Source organism: Trachinotus anak, unplaced genomic scaffold (assembly GCF_046630095.1).
Source record: "Trachinotus anak isolate AG129_WGS33_773 ecotype Australia unplaced genomic scaffold, CSIRO_AGI_Tana_v1 ptg000025l, whole genome shotgun sequence".
Taxonomy (NCBI): domain Eukaryota; kingdom Metazoa; phylum Chordata; class Actinopteri; order Carangiformes; family Carangidae; genus Trachinotus; species Trachinotus anak.
This window is the reverse complement of record NW_027273876.1, coordinates 20245893-20272478: the sequence shown is the minus strand read 5'-3', so window position 1 is coordinate 20272478 and position 26586 is coordinate 20245893. Positions and strand designations below refer to the sequence as shown.

General features: G+C 40.6%; 1 protein-coding gene across 4 annotated transcripts in view; it reads right to left on the bottom strand.

The window, feature by feature from the left end:
* Positions 1-26586, bottom strand: part of tmem94 (transmembrane protein 94) — a 34678-nt gene that overhangs the window by 5405 nt on the left and 2687 nt on the right. For 2 of the 4 annotated variants that reach the window (XM_071462323.1, XM_071462325.1), the window contains exons 3-29: positions 20772-20888; positions 20272-20399; positions 19296-19432; positions 18372-18577; positions 17366-17517; positions 16312-16414; positions 16110-16196; positions 15787-15903; positions 13920-13976; positions 9446-9550; positions 8334-8507; positions 7910-8131; positions 7481-7793; positions 7199-7372; positions 6897-6999; positions 6524-6732; positions 6243-6424; positions 5471-5603; positions 4195-4310; positions 3781-3880; positions 2215-2323; positions 1627-1816; positions 1467-1544; positions 1207-1292; positions 1022-1103; positions 400-560; positions 98-192 (exon numbers count right to left, since the gene is read on the bottom strand). In XM_071462323.1, coding sequence (XP_071318424.1) covers positions 98-192; positions 400-560; positions 1022-1103; positions 1207-1292; positions 1467-1544; positions 1627-1816; positions 2215-2323; positions 3781-3880; positions 4195-4310; positions 5471-5603; positions 6243-6424; positions 6524-6732; positions 6897-6999; positions 7199-7372; positions 7481-7793; positions 7910-8131; positions 8334-8507; positions 9446-9550; positions 13920-13976; positions 15787-15903; positions 16110-16196; positions 16312-16414; positions 17366-17517; positions 18372-18577; positions 19296-19432; positions 20272-20399; positions 20772-20888 — 3736 coding nt within the window. Of the gene's footprint in view, positions 1-97; positions 193-399; positions 561-1021; positions 1104-1206; positions 1293-1466; positions 1545-1626; positions 1817-2214; positions 2324-3780; positions 3881-4194; positions 4311-5470; positions 5604-6242; positions 6425-6523; positions 6733-6896; positions 7000-7198; positions 7373-7480; positions 7794-7909; positions 8132-8333; positions 8508-9445; positions 9551-13919; positions 13977-15786; positions 15904-16109; positions 16197-16311; positions 16415-17365; positions 17518-18371; positions 18578-19295; positions 19433-20271; positions 20400-20771; positions 20889-23097; positions 23420-26586 lie in introns of those variants that run through there. The other 2 variants (XM_071462322.1, XM_071462326.1) reach the window with 2 other exon arrangements.

Genomic DNA, 26586 nt, shown 5'->3' with positions numbered 1-26586 from the left:
AGGGAGATTAACAAAGACAAACAGAAGAAAGGGAAAAATGATGAGTGGACTTCACCATAGCTTATGCAGCATATGGTGTGACAGAGAGAACCCCTACCTGTGTGTAAGACGAGGAACCCTGCCATGACCTTCTGAGTCAGCAGCAGGCCATTTGACAGGTCAGTGAACCAGCGAGGAGCTTCATCTAAAGAGCTGCAGTCACACAGAAAAACGACGACTTCATTCATCAAGGCTTCATTCAAGAAATCTCTTTTCTCCACTATTTGTTCCCTATCAGATGTGACTTTCAGTGAGCTAACAGTCCATCATTTCTGCATTAATATCATCCTGAAATTAACTCTGATATGTTCAGTTGTTGTATTAGAAGAGTGGGACAGTTAGAGATGATGCTTCTCTTACCTAGCTGTGAGTATGTTAAGGCAGGTGCTGGTGTTGTCGGCTAAGGTCAGGTTACTGCTACTCCGACAGACCTCGTGCAGAGTAAAGCCGAAGGCCAACAGGTAGGCACACACTGTCAGACCAAACTTCAACAGGAAACAGCCGAGGAAGTAGTTCTGGGTCTGGTCAAAGAGGACGACAGGCCCATCATTTTTATTTTGAAACATCTCGAAAATAAGCTTCTCTAAGTTGTTTGTTTTGGGACAGAAGAAAAAAAATTGTGGAATTTAAGCCCATACAAGACGTGGAAAATAAGCAGAGCGTTCAGATCAACAGTGTTAAAGAGATAAAAAGCTTACAGAATTCAATGTATACATTCCTAAACATTCATCCTTTATCAGTGGCTCCAGATGGAGACATAGTAAATACACAAAGTGCAAAAAGAGCAACTGCTTCTTTTCTGTGGTATTTATCATCATCATTACTCTTTCATTTGACTGGAAGACGTTTCCAGCATCACTATACAGTATGTACAGTATAGTACAATGTTTCATAGAATATATGTATGTTTAGCAGTAATAATCCAGTGTCTGAGGTTTCTGGATCCAGTAGATGTGAAACATTTGAAAAGGTAGGATCACACCTTTCTTGGAATGGCGTCTAGGTTCTTCCCTGTGGCTACTGCCATGACTGAGTTGTCTGGAGGCTTCCCCAGCAGTGACACACTGTCAACACAACACAACTGAGCCATTAGTGTGACATTCTGCACAACACAGTGAAATGACACAGCATTAATAGTTAAAAGCATTTTAGTGTGTGTGTGTGTACCTTAGAAGTGGGCAGCTGAAGCAGGACAGCCACAGGATGTCAGTGGTGTTCATTGGAGGGGGAAGCTGAGCCAGACAGGCTAAGAACTACAAACACCAGAGACACATTTTTTTTTATACACATGCAATATGTTGTCAAATCAACAACTTTGTTCTGATAGATTTATTTTTTATTTGTTTCAGTTTGTGGCTGTACACCACAATTGGTTTATGCTCTGCAAGAATCTACATGTTCTGAGAGTGTGCAGTATCCTCTCTCACCTGGATGATGACCAGACTGAGCTGACACTGCAGCAGGAAAAGGAAGCATTTGCGGATGCCATAGGTTGTGTGTCGTGCCTGGAACAGATTCACCCACAGACAAATTATTTTACATCTCTTTAACATATTTAATTTTATGAGGGTGTGTGTTTGTATTAACCTGCTCTATGAGCTTGACCAAGCTGACGCTCTCTCCCTGATGGAAGGTGACGGAGCAGCCCAGACTGTTGAGCTGTCCAGAGAGCCTCAGAGGAGACAGCCCCTCAGCACCTCCAGTAAACCCTCCTCCGGTGGCATAGCCAAACGTTTCCCACGAGCACTGAGACGGGTACAGAGGGTCCAGAGCGATGCTGTGCAGGTAGGAGGATGAAAATTCACAGGATTATACTGAGAATGTGAAGATTACATAATAATTGCTCAGTCAATCGACACTTAAAGGCTCAGAAACATTTTCTCAGTTAGCTCTAGTAACATAGAGAGATATCTGTCTCCACAGAACAATGCAGGTAAATTAAATCTCATTTGTACTGAAAAAGCAAAATTTCTAACAAATGATATAAATCAAAGCTGGTAAGAAGGGATAAAAATGGCAAGACCTGAGCAGGTGAGACTGTGGCTACAAGCCTGAGAAACTCACTGTATTTGTATTTATTCACTGAGTTGTTGCTTGGGATGGAGGTAATCACAATAACATCAATCTGCACATTTAAAAAAACAGGAGGGTTGCACTGTATTAACGGGGGTATACCTGAGGTCACTCTGTAGGAACAGGCGGCTGTTGCGGAAATTGGCGGAGCTTCCCAGACAGCATGTGACCTCCCTGTTCTCCTGCATGATCTTCATCATCTCACACATGGCTGTGGAGGAAATACCACAGTGAAGAGCCGTCCACAGAACAGAAGAACCATAACTATAAAGATAACTATAATTATACTGTTTCAAAAATCGCCCATATCCACAACTGTAACGACAGTGGTGAATGATATTGTTGGCATCACTTTCAGATTTGATGAACAATAGAAACACTGACAACCAATCAAAATACATCTGAATTTACAAGGCATCACATTCATAAAATAAAATAACAGACTCATGTAACTAATTAATTTATTAAAGTAGGAATACGAAGGTGTTTGTTGCAACAGGGGTGGACAGTAACAAAGTACATTTACTTGAGTACTGTATTTAAGTTTATTTTATATTTTATCTGTACTTGACTAGAGTATTATTTTTATGGAAACTTCTGCCTTTTACTCCATTATACACACAAAGACAAATATTGTACTTTTGACTCCACTGTTTTTTATGAAGTATCTGTTACTTTGAAACAGAGCTTTTAGTCAGTGGAATCAATTTTACTTGTGTTTTGAAAAATGTGATAGACCATAGACTGTGTTCATCACAGGAGAAATAACAATCACAGCCAAATTCTACACGTTTGAACAGTTCACTTTTTCAGTTTTCAGATTCTTTGTTTCTTTATTCAAATCTCTGCTGCGTTTACGACAACCAAACTCCGTCACTGCCTTCAAAAATGTGTGGTGCAACTTGAGAAACACGTCAAGGTTTGTAACGTTTAATTCCAGATAAACTTTAAAAGAGACAGCTTTTATTAGTTGGCTATCCTCTGTCCTTTTGTTGATTCAGTTGTGTTTTTATGGCTATTTCTACAATCTTTGTATCATATTCTCTTGTCCAACTCTGATCAGCAATAACGTGAATTCATTGAAATAAACAGCATCTCTCTCTCTCTCTCTATCTCTCTCTCAGAGCATCATTTCTTTGCAGCACAGCAGCAGCTTCTTCTCAACTATGATATTTTTAGAAGAAAAATGATAAAGCTAAATGGAGTGCTTTATCAATGTTGTATCTGCTGGTTCTGGCTGCCTCTTTTATTCATACATAATTGATGATATAGGAAACACTTATAGCTGCAGCATAACAGGTCATATCAATATCATTTTGGAGCTCTGACTGAGCTGGAGTTTGGCATGACTTTACAGAATGTTATTATTGATCAGTGTGGAGGCTCACATCGTTAATGTTATCATTATTGTTATAATTATCTTTCTCAGTGTGGACTGACCTTAAGAATCAATGAACACTGAGTTTATCTAGGACACAGACAGTGACACAGATCATCAGTTCTTTCCTTGAAATAAATCTCACTGATTATTAATCATCTCTCTTCCTCATCAGAATCTATTTCTCTCTTGAGGGGAAGATTAAGACAACTTCTTTTTGAAGTCTTCAAAAAGAAAGTGGAAATACACATAAGGAGGATTATTTATCATGTAACATGAAGAATACTCACTTTCAGGAGTGCAGTCAGTGAAGAGCGGCACCAAGAGAGGCACATTATCAATGTTCTTCAGATGAGGACGGACCTGGTGGATTCCACGAGGCAGCTTGGCCTGACAGAAAAAAACAAATATGATCACATTAAAGTTAACTAATTTAAATTTGATCCATGCATACAACTGATTCACAGACAAAGAAAATGCACAGACTAATCAAAAGACGGAATAACATTTTACAAACTTTAAATAACAACTGAGCTGTCAGTCAAAAAAGTTGAAATGGAAGCAATAGAAAATGTCCTGCTGGTTAAGAAAGCATGAGACAGACGAATCAATCTCAGGTTGTGTGATAATCAGATACTGATACTTTCTCCAGTGCAGGGAGACCCGAGCAGTAGCTCCACTGGTTTTGATAAAGGTGTTGTTACCCTGTTGCAGTCCTCCAGGAAGCTGGGCACGTCGCTGTCTGTGGGCTGGAAACTGGCGAGGTCAGAGTGGGCCTCCTCCTCCGGCAGAAGTGGACCTTCTGCTTCATCACGAGAGTCTGTGAAACATATGAAGAGAGTTAACTGAGTTAGAGAAACTCTCTAAAAGTAAAACATCACACTTCACATCACACCTCTGTGAAAAGACTTTCACAGGTTTCCTTTGGTTTTTTTTCTTTCCCTTTTCACGCTAAATATAAGCAGGATGAGTTTGACACCTGCAGTTCCTTCAGAAAGTCTTCTCACTCCTTCACCTTTTTATTTCAGTTTTTACTTTAATATAGTTGCAAACATTTCTAAACTTCTATTTGGCTTTGCCATTATGGGGTACTGAGTGTAGATTAAGGAGGGAAAACATGAACTCAAACCAGTGTCAAACTGAAGGGGCCTGAATACTTTCTGAATGCAGTGTATCTGAACTTGAGGGAAACATACTTGTCATAGTAAAACAACATAGAGGCTTAACAAACAACACATTTTTCTGTGGCTCTTAACTCTTGCCTCACCAGTCAGTGTTTTCAGAAATATTCAGATTCTTAACTCAAGTAAAAGGAGTTAAACCACAGATGAAAAATGCTCCATAACAAGTGTGTGTGCCATCCTGATAATCATTAAAGAATGAATGTACTTACTTCTACTTTTACCATATTATGACTCATTATCATTATATCATATTATATATATTACATGCTATAGTGTTGTTTAATCTGTCATGCACCTATTTTGTAAAGTCATAATGTATTTTCTAAGTAAATGAATCAGCAAAGAAACTGGAGTTGGGAAATAAATGTAATGGAGAAAAAAGTACAATATCTTCCGTTAAATGTAGTTGAGTAGAAGAGTAAAGTAACTAATAAAATGGAAATACTCAAGTAAAGTACAGGTACCTCTAAGTTGTACTTAAGTACAGTACACTTCAAAAGTGTGATCAGCCTCCAGTACAGGGTGATGTTGTGATTTCACAAGATCAGATTTACAAATCATGTGGCTTTATGAACTCTTCACATGATAAGCATGTGACCTGTGATTAAAAAACATCTCAAAAGAACCAGCGTGTTTCTAACACTCCGACCTACAGATGTTTATGAAAACAATGTCCTGATGAAAGAAGTAGATTCAAACATTTAATCCCTAAGGACCAAATCAAACCTGCAGACACCAACAGTAAATGTAATAAAATGAATAACACCCTCAGTTTGGGCACACGCAGGTTTGGTACCTTGGTTCAGGTCTTCGTGCAGGGAGCCATGACCTGGGCTGGATGGAGCTCCATCACAGGGACTGTCTCCGTTTGGAGTCAGAGAGATGTGGCAGTTCCAGCCGGTCTCTAAACCCATCTTCTCCGCAAACACCTGCACACACACACAAAATGGGCCACATGAACACACACTCGCATGTATAGCATACACTTATCGACTGTGTACTATTGATTTTGGGTAGATTTTCTACATCATACTGCATATATATTTTTCATGGATTCTCTTTACACATTATATTTTATGTATTTAATGGCCCTGATATGTGGTACTGGTACACACACAACAAACTATTAATTTACTATCAATTCATTTCCTTTAGGCTACATCTGAAGAGTTGCGCAGAGTCAGTTTCTCACTCAATACATTTTTGTTAAACCATGTGATGAGTGTTCTTGTTTAAGGATGGGAACATTTTTACTAGAGCACATAAAACAACAGTTATTGTAGTTCTATTTTTACTGCTGTCATCAACAAATATAAGAAGGTGTGCCTGCTGTGTCACCCAGTGTGGACTTGAATCAACTGCATGCTGGGAAATACACGTTTACTTAAGTGAATGATGGAAAAAAACATTGTGTTGTCAGCAGAGACAGAGAGAGGCAACAGGTGGGCCTCTGTTTATTGTTCAAAAGGAAGAGTAGTGTGTGTATGTATGTGTGTGTGTGTGTGTGTGTGTGTGTGTGTGTGTGTGTGTGTGTGTGTGTGTGTGTGTGTGTGTGTGTGCGTGCGCACCTTGCTGCGGAGCTCATCCTCCATAGAAAAGTAAACAAAGCGGATGCAGGCTGTGACCAGAGCATCGATGAGCCGGACTGTGTCCAGCCTTGCCTGGAACTGAGATGACACCATCCCCATGAAGATCTGCCCGCTCAGGGCCTGAACGCAGTCCTCACGCTCCACCCCCTCACCTATGCCCTCTGCATACACAACGGGGAAAGACAATGAAAGGAAAATGAGAAGAGTTGTGTTACTGTATTACAACTTTAACCATCCATTCCTCTTTCAGTAACTCGTACCATCTGAGCTCCAGCTGTTCCTACAGGAGTTGTACTTGATGGGTGTGGTGGAGGGCAGCTCCACTCCAGAGAAGAGGCAAGGGCCGGCAGCCAGCTCCACACACTTCCCGTTCAGCTGGTTTGACAGTGACACTTGCATGGGTTTGTAGGCGAAGGCTGAGCAGTAACCTGACAGACAGGCACGCTGGTAGAAGTCCAGAACCTTCTTTCTGTAACACAGGAAGGGAAAGTAAAAATAACAGCTGTGACAGTAAGAGTTGGTAGTTTATTAGGAACACCTAGCTAAAAATAATGCAATCTAATAGAACAGCTTCATGACATTTATAGTGGATTTACAGCCACATGAGAGTGATGAGTGTGACAGATGCTGCACCTGTCGGAGCCTGAGAGGGGGTAAATATCAGTCCCATCCCAGAAGTCAGTGCAGGCCTCCAGGATGAGGTCAGCCGAGCCATGTGACAGCATCTGGATGTTATCTACAACAGAGAGGTCAGAGGTCTGTGTGAATGACATAAGCAGGATTCAGAACAGAAAACAAATAATTTCCTCATACATTTGGGCAGCAACACAGCAAAATGCACTGAGTACATACAGTGGGGGTCCAAAAGTCTGATCTTTTCATTAAAACCAGACCAATAGAAAGACACAGGTGGACTGAGGTGTGTGTGGACTCACTGGAGGAGGAGTCTCGTACAAACAGAGAGATGAGGTGGGACATGGGAGGCTGGCGTTTGGTGAAGTAATGTAGGTGGCGGGAGGTGAACTCCTTGGTCTTCTCTCCAGACGGCAGCTGGTACAGAGCCAAGTGGTTCTCCTGTTTAAACAGCTCCCTTGCACCAGGAGTGAACCCTGACACACAAACACACAAAGCAAGAGAGGAGGTGATGAGTTACAAATTAACTAGTTAATATAATTTAATTTTAATTTGGGTTCTGAAAACTTTCACTGCAAGCTCACCTATGAGCCTGGAGAGCTCACAGAGCCCCCAGGGTACGTAGACGGGCAGCACAGTGCCGTGGCTCTCCTGCAGGGCCAGGTTGGACAGGTGGTCGGAGAAGCGGCAGAGCTGCTGGGTGACGCTGGCATTGCAGAGGTTCAGCATGATGTTGAGGCCCAGCGGCTTGAGGGAGGGCAGGTGGCACTGCCAGGAGAGGTCGTCGAACTGGATGCTGGTAGGGTTCTGCTGGTCCTGCGACAAGCTCAACATCTCCAGGTGGTAGTCACACACAAAGTCCTCAGCCTCTGCCTCTGGGCAGCCCAGTGCAAAGTCCTGCAGACCAAGACAGGCAACACATCACAACACAACACAACACATCACAACACATCACATCACATCACATCACATCACATCACATGGACTCAAACAGTCTCAGGTCAGATTTTTACCTGCGCCTGGTCGTCCTCGCCTCCCTCGGTGTCATGGCTGAAGCTCACGTTGGATCCAGAGTGGTGTTTGGTGCGATTGTGTGTCGGCTGGCAGGGGCGCCGGAGCCCAAGTGTGTCAGATGAGCGAACAGTGTCGTGTGAAGTTTCGCTCAGCTCGGGCCCCTCCCCCAGCTGCGTGGAGGGCTCTGCCGGTAGACAGAGCAGGGCCTGCCCCTCCTGGGCCTGTACAGCAAGCAACACCAGTCAGGACAGCACACAACACTGAGCAGTATCAGGTGATCAAATCCTGAACATTAGCTGGTCCCAGTCAGTTTCTACTAAAAACAACAAATAACAATCTTTCTACAAACTAGACACAACCATCTCTACAGTCAGGGTGCTGCTGAGGGTACAGACTGCCTGAAAAACACACACAAACACACACCTCTTCTCTGTCATCCTCTGTCTCCATTCGGCAGTAGGAGTTGACAGACAGGTCGTCTCTAAGATCATCCTGGCTGTTGTGAGGTGGTTCGACTCGCCCACTGAAGAACAGCACGGTCTCTGGACTGGGGTTAGGCCACGACAGGATACCCTGTTTGTCCACACAACACAGCACCTACATATACACACAAAAGAACAACTTAGACACATACTTGTACTGCAGAAGCCCTGAAATGCAAAAGCAATTTTTTTTGTTAGGATTTTTTTTATCTGTGAAAACAATCTCCAAGTTTATATAGATTTAAAAAGAAAGATTATCCTGGCAAAAAAAAAAAAAAAAAAAAGGGGGGCTTCCATAGTACACTCACTAACAAGTCTAAAATTATCTTCCATGTATGTGGGTATAATGAGGGTTTCTAGGATTATTTTCACTATAACAATTACCAATCAACAGTTTTAAGTGGTTCTATTTTAATTTACATATTTTATTATCTACCGTCTTTGTATTATTGTATTATTATTACTTATTTCATTGTTCTTCTATTCACCCTTATTTGAAAAGTGCTCCATAAACAAAGTTTATTATTAGTATTATTATTATTATTATTATAACAACTATTATGCCATTATAACACAATTAACTATGTGTATTACTATTACTATTACTATTACTATTAGAAATACTATTACTGTTACAATTAACAATCAACAGTATGTACAGCTGTTCCTGGTCTCTCTCTCTCTCTCTCTCTCTCTATAATAAAGTAAGGACCTTAAACTGTTAAATGCCTTGAGATGATGTATATTATGATAGGTGCAATACAAATAAAATTGAATTGTCAGTCTAATTATTGGAAAAGTTAACGAATACCAAATTTACCAGTAGGTAACACTAGCAATCTTACTAAATGTGAGCTGAATTGGTAAATTTTCTACCGACATCCAGCTACATTTAGTTTACTAAGGAGTTAACTTTCCTTTATGCAGACTGAACTTGTAACAAGCTCATCTTGATGAATATACTATCACAATAACATTTAAATTGTAATAAGGGTCAACAAACTTAACCCTTAGATGTATACGCCCCACATTATTCAACCCTTTAATACTCACGGTGACAGATCCCAGAGTGTGTAAGAGGCTGGAAGTGTAGCTAAGTGTCTGAGACTCTCCCTTCAGGACGCCAACAAGGTGTCTCCACACACAGCGTAGCATCTCCTGCAGAAATTAACACACATACAAAAACACACATACACATACACACATGTAAATTTAGTTAGAGAATTTCTACTAGATGCTAAAAAAGGATGGACATGTCTCATTACATGAATGAATAAAATTCACATTACAAAAGTAATTAAAATGGACAATTTGAAAATCTGACTTTAATTAACAAGGAAGAAGCTGACTCTGACCAGCTCTAAAACAGACGAGAGTCTCAATCAGCTTTGTGATTGGGTAAAATTATAAAGAAAAAGGACAAAGCTTCTAAACTACAGTGCTAGTGGCACGAGGTGAAGTGAAGCCAAGAGCAAGCTGCAGCAGTGACCCAAAACACATCCATGCACATTTTGATTCTCTGTGTTTGAGATCCACGTCGACTGTTCAGCAGAGAACAAACAACCACAACCAGCTCAGGGAAACGTTCCTGAACATTTAGGTGAGACTTCCTTCTTTGTGCCCTCTTTTTTTTTTTTTTTTTTTTTTTAAAAAACAACATCTAAGATGAGCTTCCGGGCTGATCAACTAAATAAACATGTGTATACAGTGATTTCAGAAAGTCCTGGGACCCCATGCTTTTAGACAAGTTTTTAGACATTTTTGCAAATTTATTAAAAATCAAAAACTGAAGATTCTTTGTTGGCTCCAGATTGTGGTCAGGTGCTTCATGTTTACTTTAATTATCCTTCAGATGTGTCTAGAACCTGACTGGACAAAGTTTAGAAAGGTATGCATCTGTGTATACAGCCTCCCATAATTCACACTGCATGTCAGGACATAAACCCAAGCCATGAAGTCTAACGATCTCTCTGCTGACCTGTGTAATAAAACTGTGGTGAGGCATAGATTAGGGCAAAGGTATAAAATAATTTCTAAAACTTTTTCTAGGAGTACGGTGGCCTCAATAATTGTGAAATGGAATCGATTCTCAATCAATTCAAATCGATCTTTATTTGAATAATCCTTATTGATTCATAAAATCCAGAGATCCATCTTTTAATTCCTGCATTTTACAGTCTTCTATGGACATGTGATGCTAAAACAGTTGCTGCCAGTGGCTACACAACACAACCTCTCATGAAATAGGGTTGTGTGATCTTATGCACAGTCAGATCGCGCACGCACATGTAGGTGTTGCAAGCATTGGTTATATTAAGGGGATGCTGATGTCAAACTGTGGCAGGGAAACAAAATGTAATAATAATTCAATACTACAAATAATAATAATAATAATAATAATAATAATAATAATAATAATAATGATAATAATCTGGTCATTGGCGAAGACATAAGCTAATAGCGATCACTCTGATAACAGTCAATCATCGTCTATCAGCACAACCCCACTGTGTGGGCTACTGTTTTTAGAGCAGAGAAGAAGAACTGATTTCCAGGAAAAAACTACATATTATCAGGATGTGAAACTAGTTTATTGATAAATTACACAGGATCAGTGCACTGACTCACATACTCACTGATACCCTGAACAAAACGTTTTGTAGAAATGTCCACTTACAGCAAACCATTGACTGGTGATAGGTACGCTATATACAGTGCATCCGGAAAGTATTCACAGTGCTTCACTTTTTCCACATTTTGTTATGTTACAGCCTTATTCCAAAATGGATTAAATTCATTTTGTACCTCAAAATTCTACACACAATACCCCATAATGACAAAGTGAAAAAAGTTTGCTTAAGACTTTTGTAAATATATTAAAAATAAAAAACAAAAAACATCACTTGTACATAAGTATGCACAGCCTTTGCCATTAACACTCAAAATTGAGCTCAGGTGCATCCTGTTTCCACTGATCATCCTTCAGATGTTTCTACAACTTGATTGGAGTCCACCTGTGGTAAATTCAGTTGATTGGACATGATTTGGAAAGGCACACACCTGTCTATATAAGGTCCCATAGTTGACAGTGCATGTCAGAGCACAAACCAAGCCATGAAGTCCAAGGAATTGTCTGTAGACCTCCGAGACAGGATTGTATCGAGGCACAGATCTGGGGAAGGGTACAGAAACATTTCTGCAGCATTGAAGGTCCCAATGAGCACAGTGGCCTCCATCATCCGTAAATGGAAGAAGTTTGGAACCACCAGGACTCTTCCTAGAGCTGGCCGCCCGGCCAATCTGAGCGATCGGGGCAGAAGGGCCTTAGTCAGGGAGGTGACCAAGAACCTGATGGTCACTCTGACAGTGCTCCAGTGTTGCTCTGTGGAGAGAGGAGAACCTTCCAGAAGGACAACCATTTCTGCAGCACTCCACCAATCAGGCCTGTATGGTCGAGCGGCCAGACGGAAGTCACTCCTCAGTAAAAGGCACATGACAGCTGCCTGGAGTTTGCCAAAAGGCACCTGAAGGACTCTCAGACCATGAGAAACAAAATTCTCTGGTCTGATGAAACAAAGATTGAACTCTTTGGCCTGAATGCCAAGCGTCATGTCTGGAGGAGACCAGGCACCGCTCATCACCTGGCCAGTACCATCCCTACAGTGAAGCATGGTGGTGGCAGCATCATGCTGTGGGGATGTTTTTCAGCAGCAGGAACTGGGAGACCAGTCAGGGTCGAGGGAAAGATGAATGCAGCGATGTACAGAGACATCCTTGATGATAACCTGCTCCAGTGCGCTCTGGACCTCAAACTGGGGCGAAGGTTCATCTTCCAACAGGACAATGACCCTAAGCACACAGCCAAGATAACAAAGGAGTGGCTTCGGGACAACCCTGTGAATGTTCTTGAATGGCCCAGCCAGAGCCCAGACTTGAACCCGATTGAACATCTCTGGAGAGATCTGAAAATGGCTGTGCTCCCCATCCAACCTGATGGAGCTTGAGAGGTTCTGCAAAGAAGAATGGGAGAAACTGCCCAAAAATAGATGTGCCAAGCTTGTGGCATCATACTCAAAAAGACTTGAGGCTGTAATTGCTGCCAAAGGTGCTTCTACAAAGTATTGAGCAAAGGCTGTGAATACTTATGTACATGTTATATTTTTGTTTTTTAATTTTTAATATGCAAAAGTTTCAAGCAAATTTTTTTCACTTTGTCATTATGGGGTATTGTGTGTAGAATTTTGAGGTAAAAAATGAATTTAATCCATTTGGGAATAAGTAACATAACAAAATGTGGAAAAAGTGAAGCGCTGTGAATACTTTCCGGATGCACTGTATAATACTCTGCAGGCAACTCTTATGTTAATGTTGTTCCCCGTTTTTGTTTTAATGTTCTATTATCGCATACTGTACATAGCAAATCTAAAAACTATTATTAGTAAGGTAAGGAAATATGCTCTGGACCTTTAACTAGCTCCTGTAACTAATGCACACATTTATCCGTGATCATGGCTTCATACATGAAGTTCATGCTAGGTCAAAATCTTAGTATGTCCAAGTGCAATATCCAAATCACTGGAGCTGTAATCTGTTTTTGTTTGGTAAGTCCCAACAAAAAAATCACATCACCATCATCATTTTAATTTTTTTTTCTGAAAAATGACCACACCAACTGAAATTGTGGCTCATATCATAATAGCTACCAAAATAATTGCAATATGATTGTTTTTGCATATCGTTGACTACCATCACATGTGAAATTGTGCAACAGACACCAGCTGGGGGAGTTGAAGACTAAAATCTGTTCAAACCCAAAACACTCAGCCAGTATATCTTAAAAAGGACACAAGGAGAGGAAATTCTAGAGAATTCCCAGCACAGATCCAGACTGTGGGTGATTTCCAGTCATGCAGAGCAGGCAGACAAGCAGAGGTGGAAGGTCAGGGACAGATTCATGTGAAAGTCCCTCTCAGGATATATTTAACAATGGCTATGTATTCATCAGGAGCAAAGCCAAAGCCAGAGACAAAACACTGAAGGTTTCAGATTGGTGGGAATTTAGTGATTACTGCTAATTTGCTTTGTTTTTCTTCAGCAACAATGGAGGACAATGATTGGGTTTGGCCAGGAACCGTGGCTGATCGTGGAAACAGAAGTTGCAGCCATGAGATGAGAAAATAATCACAACTGACTGTTGAGACAAAATGTCAAAAATCACTTGAGGTGAGAGAGAAAGCAAAGCAAAGTGCTCATATTTAAGCCAAAGGAAAAAGAAAAAAAAAAAAAGATGGTGACACATGGAGAATCAGAGTGGTGGTCTGAATCAGAAGATGTCCATGACGATTTCCATGGCGAAGAAACCAAAGATGTAAAAGGAGATTGAGGGTGAGAGTTGCGTACGGGGTTTCACAGAGGGAGTTGCAAAGGGCGAGAACAGCGAGTGCGTGAAGACAGGTGGGTTCAGGTGCTGGGAGCCAAGCAAGTGGAGGAGGTGGTGGTGGGGGGGTGAGATAGTGAGAGGTTATACCTGGGAGGAAACCACTTCGGTGTAGCTGCTTAGAGTGTCCTCAGAGAACTTAGCAAGCTGGGGCAAGAGAAGAGTCTAGTTAAAACACAGAGGGAGGCCTTTGCTGTGTCTCCTCTGTGTGTGTGTGTGTGTGTGTGTGTGTGTGTGTGTGTGTGTGTGTGTGTGTGTGTGTTAGGGCTAGACTGATATGGTTCTGAATTGAAGGTACCAATAGCCAGCATGGAAAAACAGGGAATACAAGTTTGACTGAATCTGTGGATAAAAGAAGCAACACACGTGTTCAGACTGTAACTTATCTCTTGGTGTTTTGTTCTTTAAGCAGACCGACAGTTTTTTTCTCGTTTTGTCTCTCAGTTTCCAGTCGCTGTTGCTGGCTGTTATAAATAATAAGCCAAATATCTCTGTCCTGATCAGTCCTGATCAGATTTATAAACATTGGTTTAAGTATAACTCTTAACCCAATTATGTTATATATATATATATATATATATAATATATTTTATTAATGTTATAATTCTAAATAATTAGCTTGGTGCACATGTTTATATCTGATTTACTGAACCTCATAAAGAGTGTGAGAAGTATTAACAAAAGCAAGAGGACTGATCATATTACTTTGTGATGATGATGACTGTTATATAGATACATATTGGAAAAATTCTGTGCCAATATGCTCTGACCAGTCAGTCATAACAGTAATCTCAGAGTCATTAGGGTTGACTCAGGAGGTGTGACGTTTAAAAGACACTGTTGTTTACCTGGCAAAAGACAGGCTGCATTATGGCAGCTTAAGGATCCAGCACTTGACCCATATTACGGACTAAAAGTCAGGATATCTCAGCTTCTGCTGCTTTGATTTTGACCTTGCAAATCCCCTAATTTTAGGGAAATGTAATATTAAATCTCTGGAGTACCCCTCCAGTAACACTTTATCCTAAGGATTCCTTAGCTGCTTCATCCATATGCTCAGAATCACTTTCCTGCAGCATTTTTAAAATTAGGACTGTGTATAAATATGGAACTGTCCAAATACTCCCAAATCACACTAAAGGAGGAATTTCATTATGTCTATTGTATATTATTCTTATCAAAAATAATATGTTTCAGTGTCAACTGGCCACTTGAGCTGTGCATTTTTTTACTGTCTTTATGATTCTGATAATTTGCCAGACTGACTCATGTCAGTGAAGGGTGATCACTGTAAATATTTGACTAGTACACATCATAGAAATGCAGCTCTAGTCATTGTTATTCATTACTAATCAATCTGAGTCAAGGTTGCCACTTTTTCCATCAAAGTGGTATTTATATTATAATACAGCAGCAGTGAGTCTGTTTGACCATTTAATGCTGATATAGATCAGATACAAATATAGTTTTCCATTAACACGGTTTGTTTAGCATCATTAGCAGTGATAGCAAAACATTTAAAAAAGAAAACTAACATCATTATTTAAATCAAAGTAATCAATGACAGTTAATTATTCTCCACCTGCCACTAATAAAATAAAAGCTGGTTACTACAAGTGGTCCTCTGCAGTCAGCTGAGTCTGAGCCCTGATGCTGCGGAAACACAACCAGCGACATGTCGTGGGTCATTCAAAGTACAGTTTCCTGTGATCACCTGCTAATTAATTACATCATTTAATAGCTCATCACAGGTGCTGGACTGGACCTTTTAATTTGGAATCAAACCAGGATATCAGTCTAACCCTACAGTGAGTGTGTGTGCGTGTGTGTGTGTGTGTGTAGATATTAGCTCAAACACAGAACACAAACCTCTGTGTTAGTAACGGAAGCTGTCTCTTCTGCCAGTGCACATCACACAAAGTTGTGACTCTATGCGTTACTGTGTTTCATCACTCACCAGACCAGCTGGAGACACCCGGCTGAACTCTGCAAGGACCCTGGCCTCTCCGAAGGCGTTCACCAGCACCCACATGACGGGGAAGAGCAGGGGCAAGATAGGCAGAACACCCATCAACTGCAAATACGATGTCACACATCTCTGTCATGTCCTCTGTCTTTATTTAGAACCACTACACTATATAAATGTCTAATTCAGCATGTTAGTTATATACACAGCAATAAATACTTGAAAAGTCTGAATTTTATGTGCTTCTCCTTTAGGCAGGTTCATACACTTCACTAATGTACACCAGGATTAGTTGTTGTTTTGAATGTTTGTACCTGAAGTTGAAAGAAATTGTAGCAGGGAGGGGTGAGGCTGGGTGCATCACAAAAATAGCGGATCATGTTCACTAGCAGGAACGCCACCTAGAGGCAGAGACCATAAACACACCTCAGAAGAAAAAATGGCACACTTACATCAAGTGATTACAAATACACTGCCAAAAAAGTACTGGTTAGAAACTCCATGTTAACTACTCACCAGCACCACGGGACAGACCAGCTTGGTGATGACTGACTGCACTGTAAACCTTTCATTGTCAAGTACTGTGATTGGTCGAGACAGCGCCATCTCCAAACTGTTCCTGTTGAAAAGATAAAAAAGACAAAGGGACAAAAAGATTAAAACATGAACATGTTCTCTGCATTTTCTCTCCTCCTCATAAACAGCTCATAACATCTAAGTATTTGTTTCAGACACAAGAGCATTTTCTTTTCATGTAATTGTGTAGCATCCTCTACCTGTATGAAACCTATGTGCAGTATTTTTATGAATCAGATTTATTTGCACAACTGTACATCAGCATACATCAGCTGATGTCTACACATATGAAATATACAGAGAATTCTTAAATGTTTTCATTGTGTTACCTTTGTAAATCCTGTGTGTAAACTAGCTGTGCATTGAAAAAAAAAAAAGATTCTCCATTCCATCTGAATAATCTGATATGGATTCATATTATCCCAAGATATTTTAATATATGTCTTTTACAGTCTCAATCTCTCATCTGTAGTCTCGTGTGACCAGCCATCTCGCGTAATGAGATCTGGTCACATGACGTGAGAGAGGCAAAAACATGGCAGATGCTTCTCCACTGAAGGCACAGGTTCACAGGCAGATGTCTGGCTGCATTTCAGATCTAAAACTATAAAGAAAGTGAAGGGCTGGATAAAAGCAAAGCTATACGCAACATGTGCAAAAAGAAGCCGATAGAAGAAGCTGTGTGAACCTGTTCACACACTGTGGCTGGGGCACTGAGGTACATTAGCAACACACACTACCTACCTACCTGTTGCTTGACATGTATATAAACTGTTAAATTAAAAGGTGCACTGGTGTAACAGCTCTGGGTCCATTCGTAATGTGAACACATATTTTTAATAATGAACCAGGTTAGAGGAACAATTTACTGCATTAGTTCTCTGAGAATCTCATTGGTGTTATAACTGAAATCAATATCGAAGCGAAGCGAATCGGTACCTTGGCAAACCAGTGGTAATTGTACGTAATGTATTTTGCCTAGGGGCCAAGTTACCTGACTGTGTCCAGTACTGGAGTCCGGACCACTCTGAAGAGGCGGTGTTGCTGGGGGTTCTGGGGTCCTCTCTTCTCATTGGCCCGTGGGGAAGGAGGAGGGGAGAACGGGGGGAATAAATCTCCAGGCTCCAACACAATGTGCTCATCATCCTGAGGAGGGAAAAAAAAGACTGAGCTTCTCACACACAGTGTGACATCTTGGAAAATATGTTTAATAGGTGTTAGGTGAGAGGAAGTCAGGTGACGCTAATCTGTCTGTTAAATATGACGCTACAGCAAGGAGATGGTTAGCTTAGCTTAGCTCTGCACAAAGACTGAAAACTGGGAGAAACAGTCTGGTTCTGTCTGAAGGTAACAAAATTCACCATCCAGCACCTCTAAACTTTACTGATCACAACATTATATCTCATTTGTTTAATCTTTGCAAAAACAGAGGTGTAAAAATGATCATTTGTAGTTTTATGGGGATAAGGGGCAGTGACTTCCTGGAGCCTCTGTTAGCTGGTTGTCAACCTCATAGTGATAACAAGACTCTAGGGAGTCATTACTTAACTTGATGCAGTTAAAGTGACATTTTAGGTCTCTAATAAATTAAAAATTATTACAGAGAATTATTTATTAGATATTTTTAGAGAATTAGAGAATATTATTAGAGAATTAAAATTTTATAAATCATGCTTCAACTCAGTCAGTTCCGAAGAAAACTGCTTCAGGTATAAATTTAAAAATAAAGAAACTGATCCAGTGAATTTCTAATGAAGGACAAAACTGATTTGATGTTTTTTTAAAAGGCAGTATTGAGACTGAATAGGGTACAAGCAAATCCTAGTACATTCAATATAACTGGAGGCCTGTTTGCTTAACATTGTGCCAGAAGAGGGAGCTGTGACTAAAGTTAAATGAATGCACAAACATGCAACCACTGCATTTTTTTATTACAGGTGTATCAAAGAAAACTGGTGTGTACATGCGCATCTTGTATGTGTATCTACACACAGACTCACTTTAATGCCTCTGAGTGATGCAAACGCCTCTTGGCCTGGTCTCAGAGCGATGATGTCTCCTTCCACCAGCAGACTGACGGGCAGATTAACCAGCTGGGAGTCGCGGTAGGTCCAGTGGAGGGACCACGACGGTGACGAGGGAGTGTACAGGTCAGGGTACAGTGACAGAGACCACCGCACATCACCCACGCACCCTGACAGATAGTCTGGAGTACAGGGAGGGAAAGTGAGGATGTAGTTAATATGCATGAATATGGTGAAAACAAACATGTCACAGTGTATACAGAGCTACGTTACAATAAAAATGCCTTAATCACACTGTGCCCTGATACCACTCTTTTAAACTGACATAACTAAAGTTGATAATGAAATTAACAGTTAACCATTTCTCCAAATAGGCCATTTTGTTAGTGTAACGACACCCCCTGGAGCACAGACCTGGATGGGGAATGGTAAAAAGCTGTGTTGGGAATGAGGGGATGAGTATAGAAAGCAAACCCTCAAATCCAAATTTTATTCAGCTCAGTAATAACAATGCCTGTTTCTGTAAGTATAACAAAATTTGTCTGCAATAAAGACAGAACAAGCAGCTTATCAGAAATTAAAAAAACACAAAAAAGTAAAGGCTGTAAAAAAAGTAAAGAAAATAATTATTGGACAAAATCCAGTCTAAAGGAGAACTGGAACAGTAGCATGAACAGATTGTCAGTTTCCTTGCCAACTGTTGCTTTTGATTACTGGATAAGTCCCATTCCATAATACTGAGGACCTGTGAAGCTGAATTGCTAATAACATCAGTGTTCCCACAACTTTCCACTGCCAAAAACGAGTTACAAGCAGCTGAGTGCAGAAAAGAAGCAGAACAGACATGATAAACACATCTTTTCTTGTACAGGAAGTCAAAATGCTGTAACGCTGACTCACCACTGAGCTGTGTTATAATGCCCTTGAGGCGCCGGACCATCTCGCTCCTCTTGAGCCTCTCCTGACGTCCGACCAGCAGCAGGTTCAGCAGGAAGAGGAGGAGGAGGGCTGCAGCGTTCACTAGCTCTATACCAGAACTGTGGAAGTGGGAAACAGAGCAGCAGATTTATACATTTATTTATTATTTATTATTTACACATTTATACGATACATTAAAGGTTCCATATAGTCTAAAGGTAGATGTCCATGTGTTTTTTGATTATAAAGCAGGTCTAGGTTCTATATTAATACGGTGAAAGTATCAAAGCCTCAGTCCACAGAGAAATGCACACAGCCTGTATTCAGAAACTGAGCCTTAAAACCAGCCGTCAGGACTTCTGTAACTTTGTGATGTCACAAAAAAAACAGTCACCGCCCTCAGCCACTGGGAAAGTGTAAAATATGGGACCTTTAAACAGAAAAACAGGAATTCAGTCTTTATCATAATGGAGGAATGCCCTCTGAGAAATTATCCCTTCTACAGTTAAAGCAAATACACCCAAACTTCAGTGAGTGTTTTAATTGGTCTGTCAGTACTGGTCAGTTAGTTTAGGTGTTTAATAACATTTGCTAGCATGAAAGGAGAACAGTCAATACAAATGTAAGATTGCCTTGGCACACAGTGAGAGCAAGGACAGCTGTTGTTTGTGCAGCTGGTGATTAATTACTATTTCTCACTTCTGCTCACGATGAACATGTTGATTATTTTTACCAGAGAATAACATGGTTGAGTGGATGAGCAGATGAGAAAGTGCGGCTGAGGCTGAGACAGACACAGACACCTCCTTATCTTGATTTTTAATATTTCTCCTCACATTAAAACCCCTGATTAAATCTTTCTTTCTACAAATAAGAATTTGAATTTTTATTGATGCTGCAGTTACAGTATCATACACATTCCAGGACGGGATGGTTCAGTCAAAATGAGGCTACCTACCTGCCCTTTGGCTGGCTGCCATGGCAACATAAGAGCCCCAGCACCACCAGCAGAGTGAGGGCAGCTCCTGGCCAATGGAGGCAGGAGTGACGGTTGCCATGGTAAAGGAAGCTATTCACCCACTGTTCCTATGAGAACATGAAAAAACAACAAGGCGTAAGTAAAATAATATGCAGTGTATTACGTAAGATGTTTAACAGGATGCATGTATTTAAAGAATAATGTGTTGATATTAGTAGATGAGATCAAGGCCATGCAGAACAAACACTGTAGCTTTGTGTCAGTGTGTGTCGTCTCCTTATTGTCTTCTCTCCTTATGAGAACCAAACAAACCTCACAAGGATGCAACAATACTGAAAAGCTGTCATTTTTGCAGGTCTCACTTTGCGCTTAGGGTAAACTTTACTATAGATATTATTTCTAGGTTGAGGTTTAGGGAGTGAATTTACCAAACAGAAGATCATTGATTTTAATATTAATGCATAAATGTGTGTGCGTACCTGTGCAGAGGTTCTTCTGTGTGCAGCCCTCTGGTACTGCTCCAGCAGGTCCCTGAGCTGGTCCCGGAGCTTCACCAGAGCTTGGCCTGTCGACAGGCCCAGGGGCACAGCATCCTCCTGCAACAACACGTAGAGCAACCCCTTCATACTCTGGTTAACTCTTAACCTGAACAATTCGGCTGACAAGATCACCATGACGACCACCGCCAATCTGCTGCATCTGATTCTTTGTATGATTTATAAAAAATCACTTTCATACACTGTTCTTCATACACGATGAGCTGGGTACTAACACAAGTCAGTCTGATATGACTAAGGTGATTACTGTATTTTGTATTACAGCAGGAAAATCAGAGCTACGATTGTAATTTTAAAAAAATGACAGCATTATATTTAGATGAGGTAGATCCAAGGTCCTGGTATTGTGTATGCTGACTCACTGTCAGGGTTACTCGCTTACTTTCTGAAATAAGTCAAGCATGCTCTCTGTGGCGGTTTGGACTCCACCAAGGTCGTCCCTTGTCACCAGTTCTGTTTGCAGTTTTCATGGACAAAAATTCAAGGTGCAGCCAAGAAGAAGGTAACATTTGATCTGGTGATCTCAGAGTGTATTTCTGCCTTAATGTTGACTCTAAGCTCCAAAACACACAGAGAGGACTCACTCAAAAGGGACACAGTTGGGATGAGACTTAACTCCACTAATTCTGAGGCCATGGTGATTGAACAGAGGACCACTCCCTTTGGCAGGTTACTGCCCCCTGAAAACCTGAAAACCTCAAGTGCTGTTTTATTTTATTATATTTATTTTAATTGTCCTCAAGCTCAATGCATATGGAGAAGATGCAGTTTTGATTTAGCTACCAACTACACATGACATATTGTTTTTTGTTAAATAAATTTCCATCTGTCCCTTAGTTATACCTGCTTATTCTTGCTGAGGGGGTGGGGAGTGAGGGGGTAGCTTCAAAACCAGAGCCGTGCTGCTGTGAGGCAACAGTGACCATCATGCCACCTTACATAAATCAATCTAAATTACAATATTTTAACTGGGTCAGCTCAGGTAGCTCATCGCAGGCAGGAAAGCCTTCATACATATTTTTAACGCTTGTTATTGTGAAGTCTGATCAGAAATACCAAACCCCACCCTGCATACACACATTACAAACAACTTAAATTTACTAAGGTATGACAAAAACAAATATATATATCTTAAATTATATAGGAAACATCTAATTAATTCTCCTGGCTTTAGAGTTGGAGCAGGTACAATTAACTGATTAAATATTTTGTTTATCACATTTTCCGAGAATCCAAAGGTGAAGTCTCCAAAAATATTCAACTAACAATGATATAAAAAAGAGAAAAGCAGCAACACACTGAGAGGCTGCAGCCAGAGGATGTTTGGCATTGATCTTTGATAAATAACTTAAATAACTGTCAAATTGTCAAACAAATTCTTCATACTGAGCAGATTTAGACATAATCTATGTTTAAAGAGGAAATGAATCTGTTTATAATAAAAAGGGAAAGGAAACAGAGCCATATCTGATGTTAATGGGAAAGCAACCTTTTCCCACACTCCATGTCACTGTGAGGATGTGTGTGTGCAAAGGCCTAACCCTGCGCATACACACACTGAAAGACACACACAAATATGAAAACTCACTCACACACTCACACACTCATACTTGTACTTCCATCTTTGTGAGGACACTCATTGACATAATGCATTCCCTAGCCCCTTACCCTAACCTTAACCATCACAACTGAGTGCCTAACCCGAACCCTAACACTGACCTTAACCTAAACCTAATTCTAACCATAACTCTAAAACCAAGTCTTAACCCTCAAAATGTGATTTGAAGGTGTCTCAAAAAGTGAGGACCGGCCAAAATGTCCTCACTTTCCCAAAATGTCCTCACTCTGTTGGTAAAATACTTTTTTTGGTCCTTACTATGTAGCAAGTACAAGTACACACACACACACAGGATTCGGCTTTCAAGCTGTACATCCCACACAGCCAAGCTATAAATATCTTCCCATTTCCCCAGAGTAACAATGCCTGAACAAAAATCCTCCAGACAGACGTAAGCAAGCAGAGACACACAGAGCATGAACGGTCTCAAAACAGCAGACCAGGCCTTCGACCCCGGGAGGTTTGGATTAACCCTGGATGCTCCCCGACAAATCACGAGCATGAGAAAAGACTTGCATTAACAACAGTATATCTGACTGACACGTCACTCAAACAAACAGGCAACAAACAGTCCTGCTACATTTGTTAAGCTTTGCACTACCCTAAGAAACAAACAATAGAACAACTTACACTGCTCCTCTTCCAGAGATAGATCCCCTCTCTCATCTTCAGCACCATGACAGCCCTGCTCTGCTACTCTTCTCTAAAATCTTTCACACTCCTGCTACACAGCTACAAGGAAAACGTGAAATGGCAGCAGTGCTACATGATGAGAGTCATTACATCTCGGAAACAAGTTCCCGAGATGTGAATGAACAAACTGGAGAGGCTGCCTGCTCGCAGAGGTGGTGATGCTGCAAAACCTCACCCAAGTTCCCTCGTCACTGTGATGCAGACAACAGAGCCTGGCGTCAGTGCACGCTGCCAGCTGGACTTTAATTCAAAAACACCCTGTCTGGCTGTCTCTCTGGCACGGACTCAGTCTCATTCAGTTCATTCTCATTCGGGGTCGTGGGAGGGGGAGGGGGGCAGGGGGCTGAGGCTCTTTTGATGTCAGGCCAACCAGGCCTGTTTTAATCCTGTTGGACATTTTTCATTCTTGCCAGCTTAGCACATATGTGACTGTGCGACACACCTAACCTCTAAGTATATGACCGATGTGAATTCCGAATATTAGGTTTAAAGAGTTTAAAGGTCCCATGTTGTATATTGTATCTAGGTTCGATATTAACATTGTGAAAGTATCAAAACCTCAGCACACAGCCTGTATTCAGAAACTGAGCCTTCAAACGAGCCGTCAGGACTTTGGTAACGTTGTCACAGCAAAGCAGTTGTCTGCTTTACTATATGCTATATTCAATCACTCAGAAAACAGTCAGCCAATCAGAAGAGAGGCTCAGAGTCTCTCTTATGATTGGCTCACCAACATGTTGTTACAAGAGCTACAGAGAGAAGCCTGAGAGAGGGGAAGTGAAACTACATTGAGATGGTTTTTGGTTCCTAAAACCACAAATACATCGTCCTATGGATATGAACATGTCAAATAAAACACAGTTAAAGTGTAAAATATGGGACCTGCTGTCAGAATGTTTTCCCTCTGTCTGTTAAGTCACTATCTATCACCAAATGAGGTAATGGCCTACTGATGAAAGTACTGCAATATCTGTATATTTGCATTTTCATGAACTGGGTGACTACAGCATTAAGTTGATGCTAATGCAAACTGAACATTTCCTACTGCTGCAGTATCACAAAGTTCCAGAAGTCTTGACAGCTAGTTTTAAGGCTCAGTTTCTGAATACAGGCTGCGTTCATTTCTCTGTGGACTGAGGCTTTGATACTTTCACAGTATTAATATAGAGCCTGGACCTGCTTTATAATCAAAAAACACATGGACATCTACCTTTATACAATATGGGCCCTTTAACTGTGCCCTGCCGTTTGCAGACTCAGACTGTGCCCCTGACGTCTTTATTAAAATGACAATAGTTTGTTTTGCCGCCCACAGAAATCTGTGACCTGTTGTGTTAAACTGCATTTGCTGTTACCATCAGTAACTACAGGTGTCACCAAATCAACCAGCACTTAAATCTTTGAGCTTGCCTGTTTCACTTTTTGGTCTCAGCTAACACTGGAGTCATTGAGTCAATTGAGGCATGTGCTTGGCATTTCTCTCTCTGTTTGTTTCCATAGCTAAAAGAGGGCACTTTCTACATTTGGAAGAAAAAATAAAGATGTAAGAAGAGTGAAAATTGTGCGAGTGAGGAGAATCTGAAGAGAAATTTTTTGATGACTGGGTTTGAAGGTTTCTCTCATTCTCCTCCTTCATCACTAAGCTTCAAACAAAGTTGAATATTGTATGACTGAGATCTAAAAGTTGAATAACACACATACAGTGTGAAATATGCTGAACATTTCTGAAAGCTTGAACTAGTAGTGTTGAAAAAGGCATGAAAAACATAAAGACTGAGAAAAAAAATCTGAAAAGGTTGAATAGTTTGGAAAGTATGAAGGGTATAAAAAAAAGTAATTCCAGTGATTTCCTAATTGAGCTGAGCAAACTGACATTTGAATGATAAAGTGTGGTGAAAGAACCATAATAAAGAGCCAGAAGAAGATCCAGCGTTTGTGACTTTCTTGTACGGACGGATATAGGGGCTATAATCTGATTTAGGCGATATCTGTGTGGGTGAGTAATAAAAATAGTTAGTTATTGTTCATTGTATCACCTTAATTCCAGCTGCAACATCAGCACCCTGAAGGCATCAGTAATCTTGTGCTGCAGAGTTTGTGACACATTAAATTGTGGTTCTTCAAGCCGTTTCTTACTTGTGCGTTCAAGGTGTATTATATTACCGTCACGCCATCAAAACAAATATGAATTCATACTACTGACACCTTCACTACATCAATCAGACTGTGTTATGTAATTCAAACATGTAAAATGAGTCTAGTCTTCTTCTGAGACTTCAGAGAAGGAGGGAGGCTTCATGTTTCCGACTGTACTGTTAATGATTATATAACACTATACAGCACATAGGTGGGAACACTCAGATAGAAGAAAAGGTTGGTTGAGCTTTTTGAGCAATAGGTCAGTGGCAGCCACATTTCCATTCCTATGCTTGTTATGTTGACCCAGCAGTGCCTGGTTGTGAAATGTCTCTCTTACGCATCTACCTTTAACTCAACAAGTTTGATCTTTTGACCCTTCACATGGCTAAACTTAAACAACCAAACATGATCAGGGATAATGAGAGCTTATGTGACAAAGGAGAATGTATATGTCAAGTGATGCTGTATTTAAAGTTTTATTTTACTACTGAAGGCGCTCAGTGTAAGTTCAATCATGGAGATCATCTCTATTCATCTTTCATTCATAGTTCTCTCGTTTTCTCCCTCTCTCACCCCACTTCTTGTAAACAGCTGATTTCAGGTGTTTTTGGCAACCAATCAAATCTTGCCAATATCTCAACAAGCCTATCACATTGTCGTTTGTCTCCTCTCCTGCTGTCAGCTGTCATTTCAGTGTGTTTTGCTGCGACCCTTCTCCTTTTTAAATCTGTTGACATCACAATGGGGTCTAACCACCAAAAACTCTCCCATCTCTCACTTTTCTTCTCTTGTTTTGCAGATGGCAAAATAGAAGTTTATTCATTGACTCAGAACTAAGTCTGACGTGATTGATCTGATTTTGTAGATTTTACAGTAGGCTTTTTATTAAAGGATAATTGTGTTGTTTTCTTTACACCTTTGATTTTATTTTTGTAGCTTTGACCTTCAATCTATCAGTTAGAGTAACACCACATTTACCAAAGATAATCAGAAAGGCTTTGAAAAAACGTTAACCAACCTAAAAAGTTAAAGTGAGTATCCAGACTATGCATTATGAGCATTGTTCACTGCATCACAGTATTCTTCAGACAGCGTCCTTGTCTGATTAACTAAAACTCCCTTTTGGGAGTCAAATCAATCAGTCACTGTGTGTGTGTGTGTGTGTGTGTGTGTGTGTGTGTGTGTGTGTGTGTGTGTGTGTGTGTGTGTGTGTGTACACCTGAGTGCAGAATCATAAATGAAAGTGTGGACTGTTACCACTGCTTGAATGATTTATCAGTTTATCAG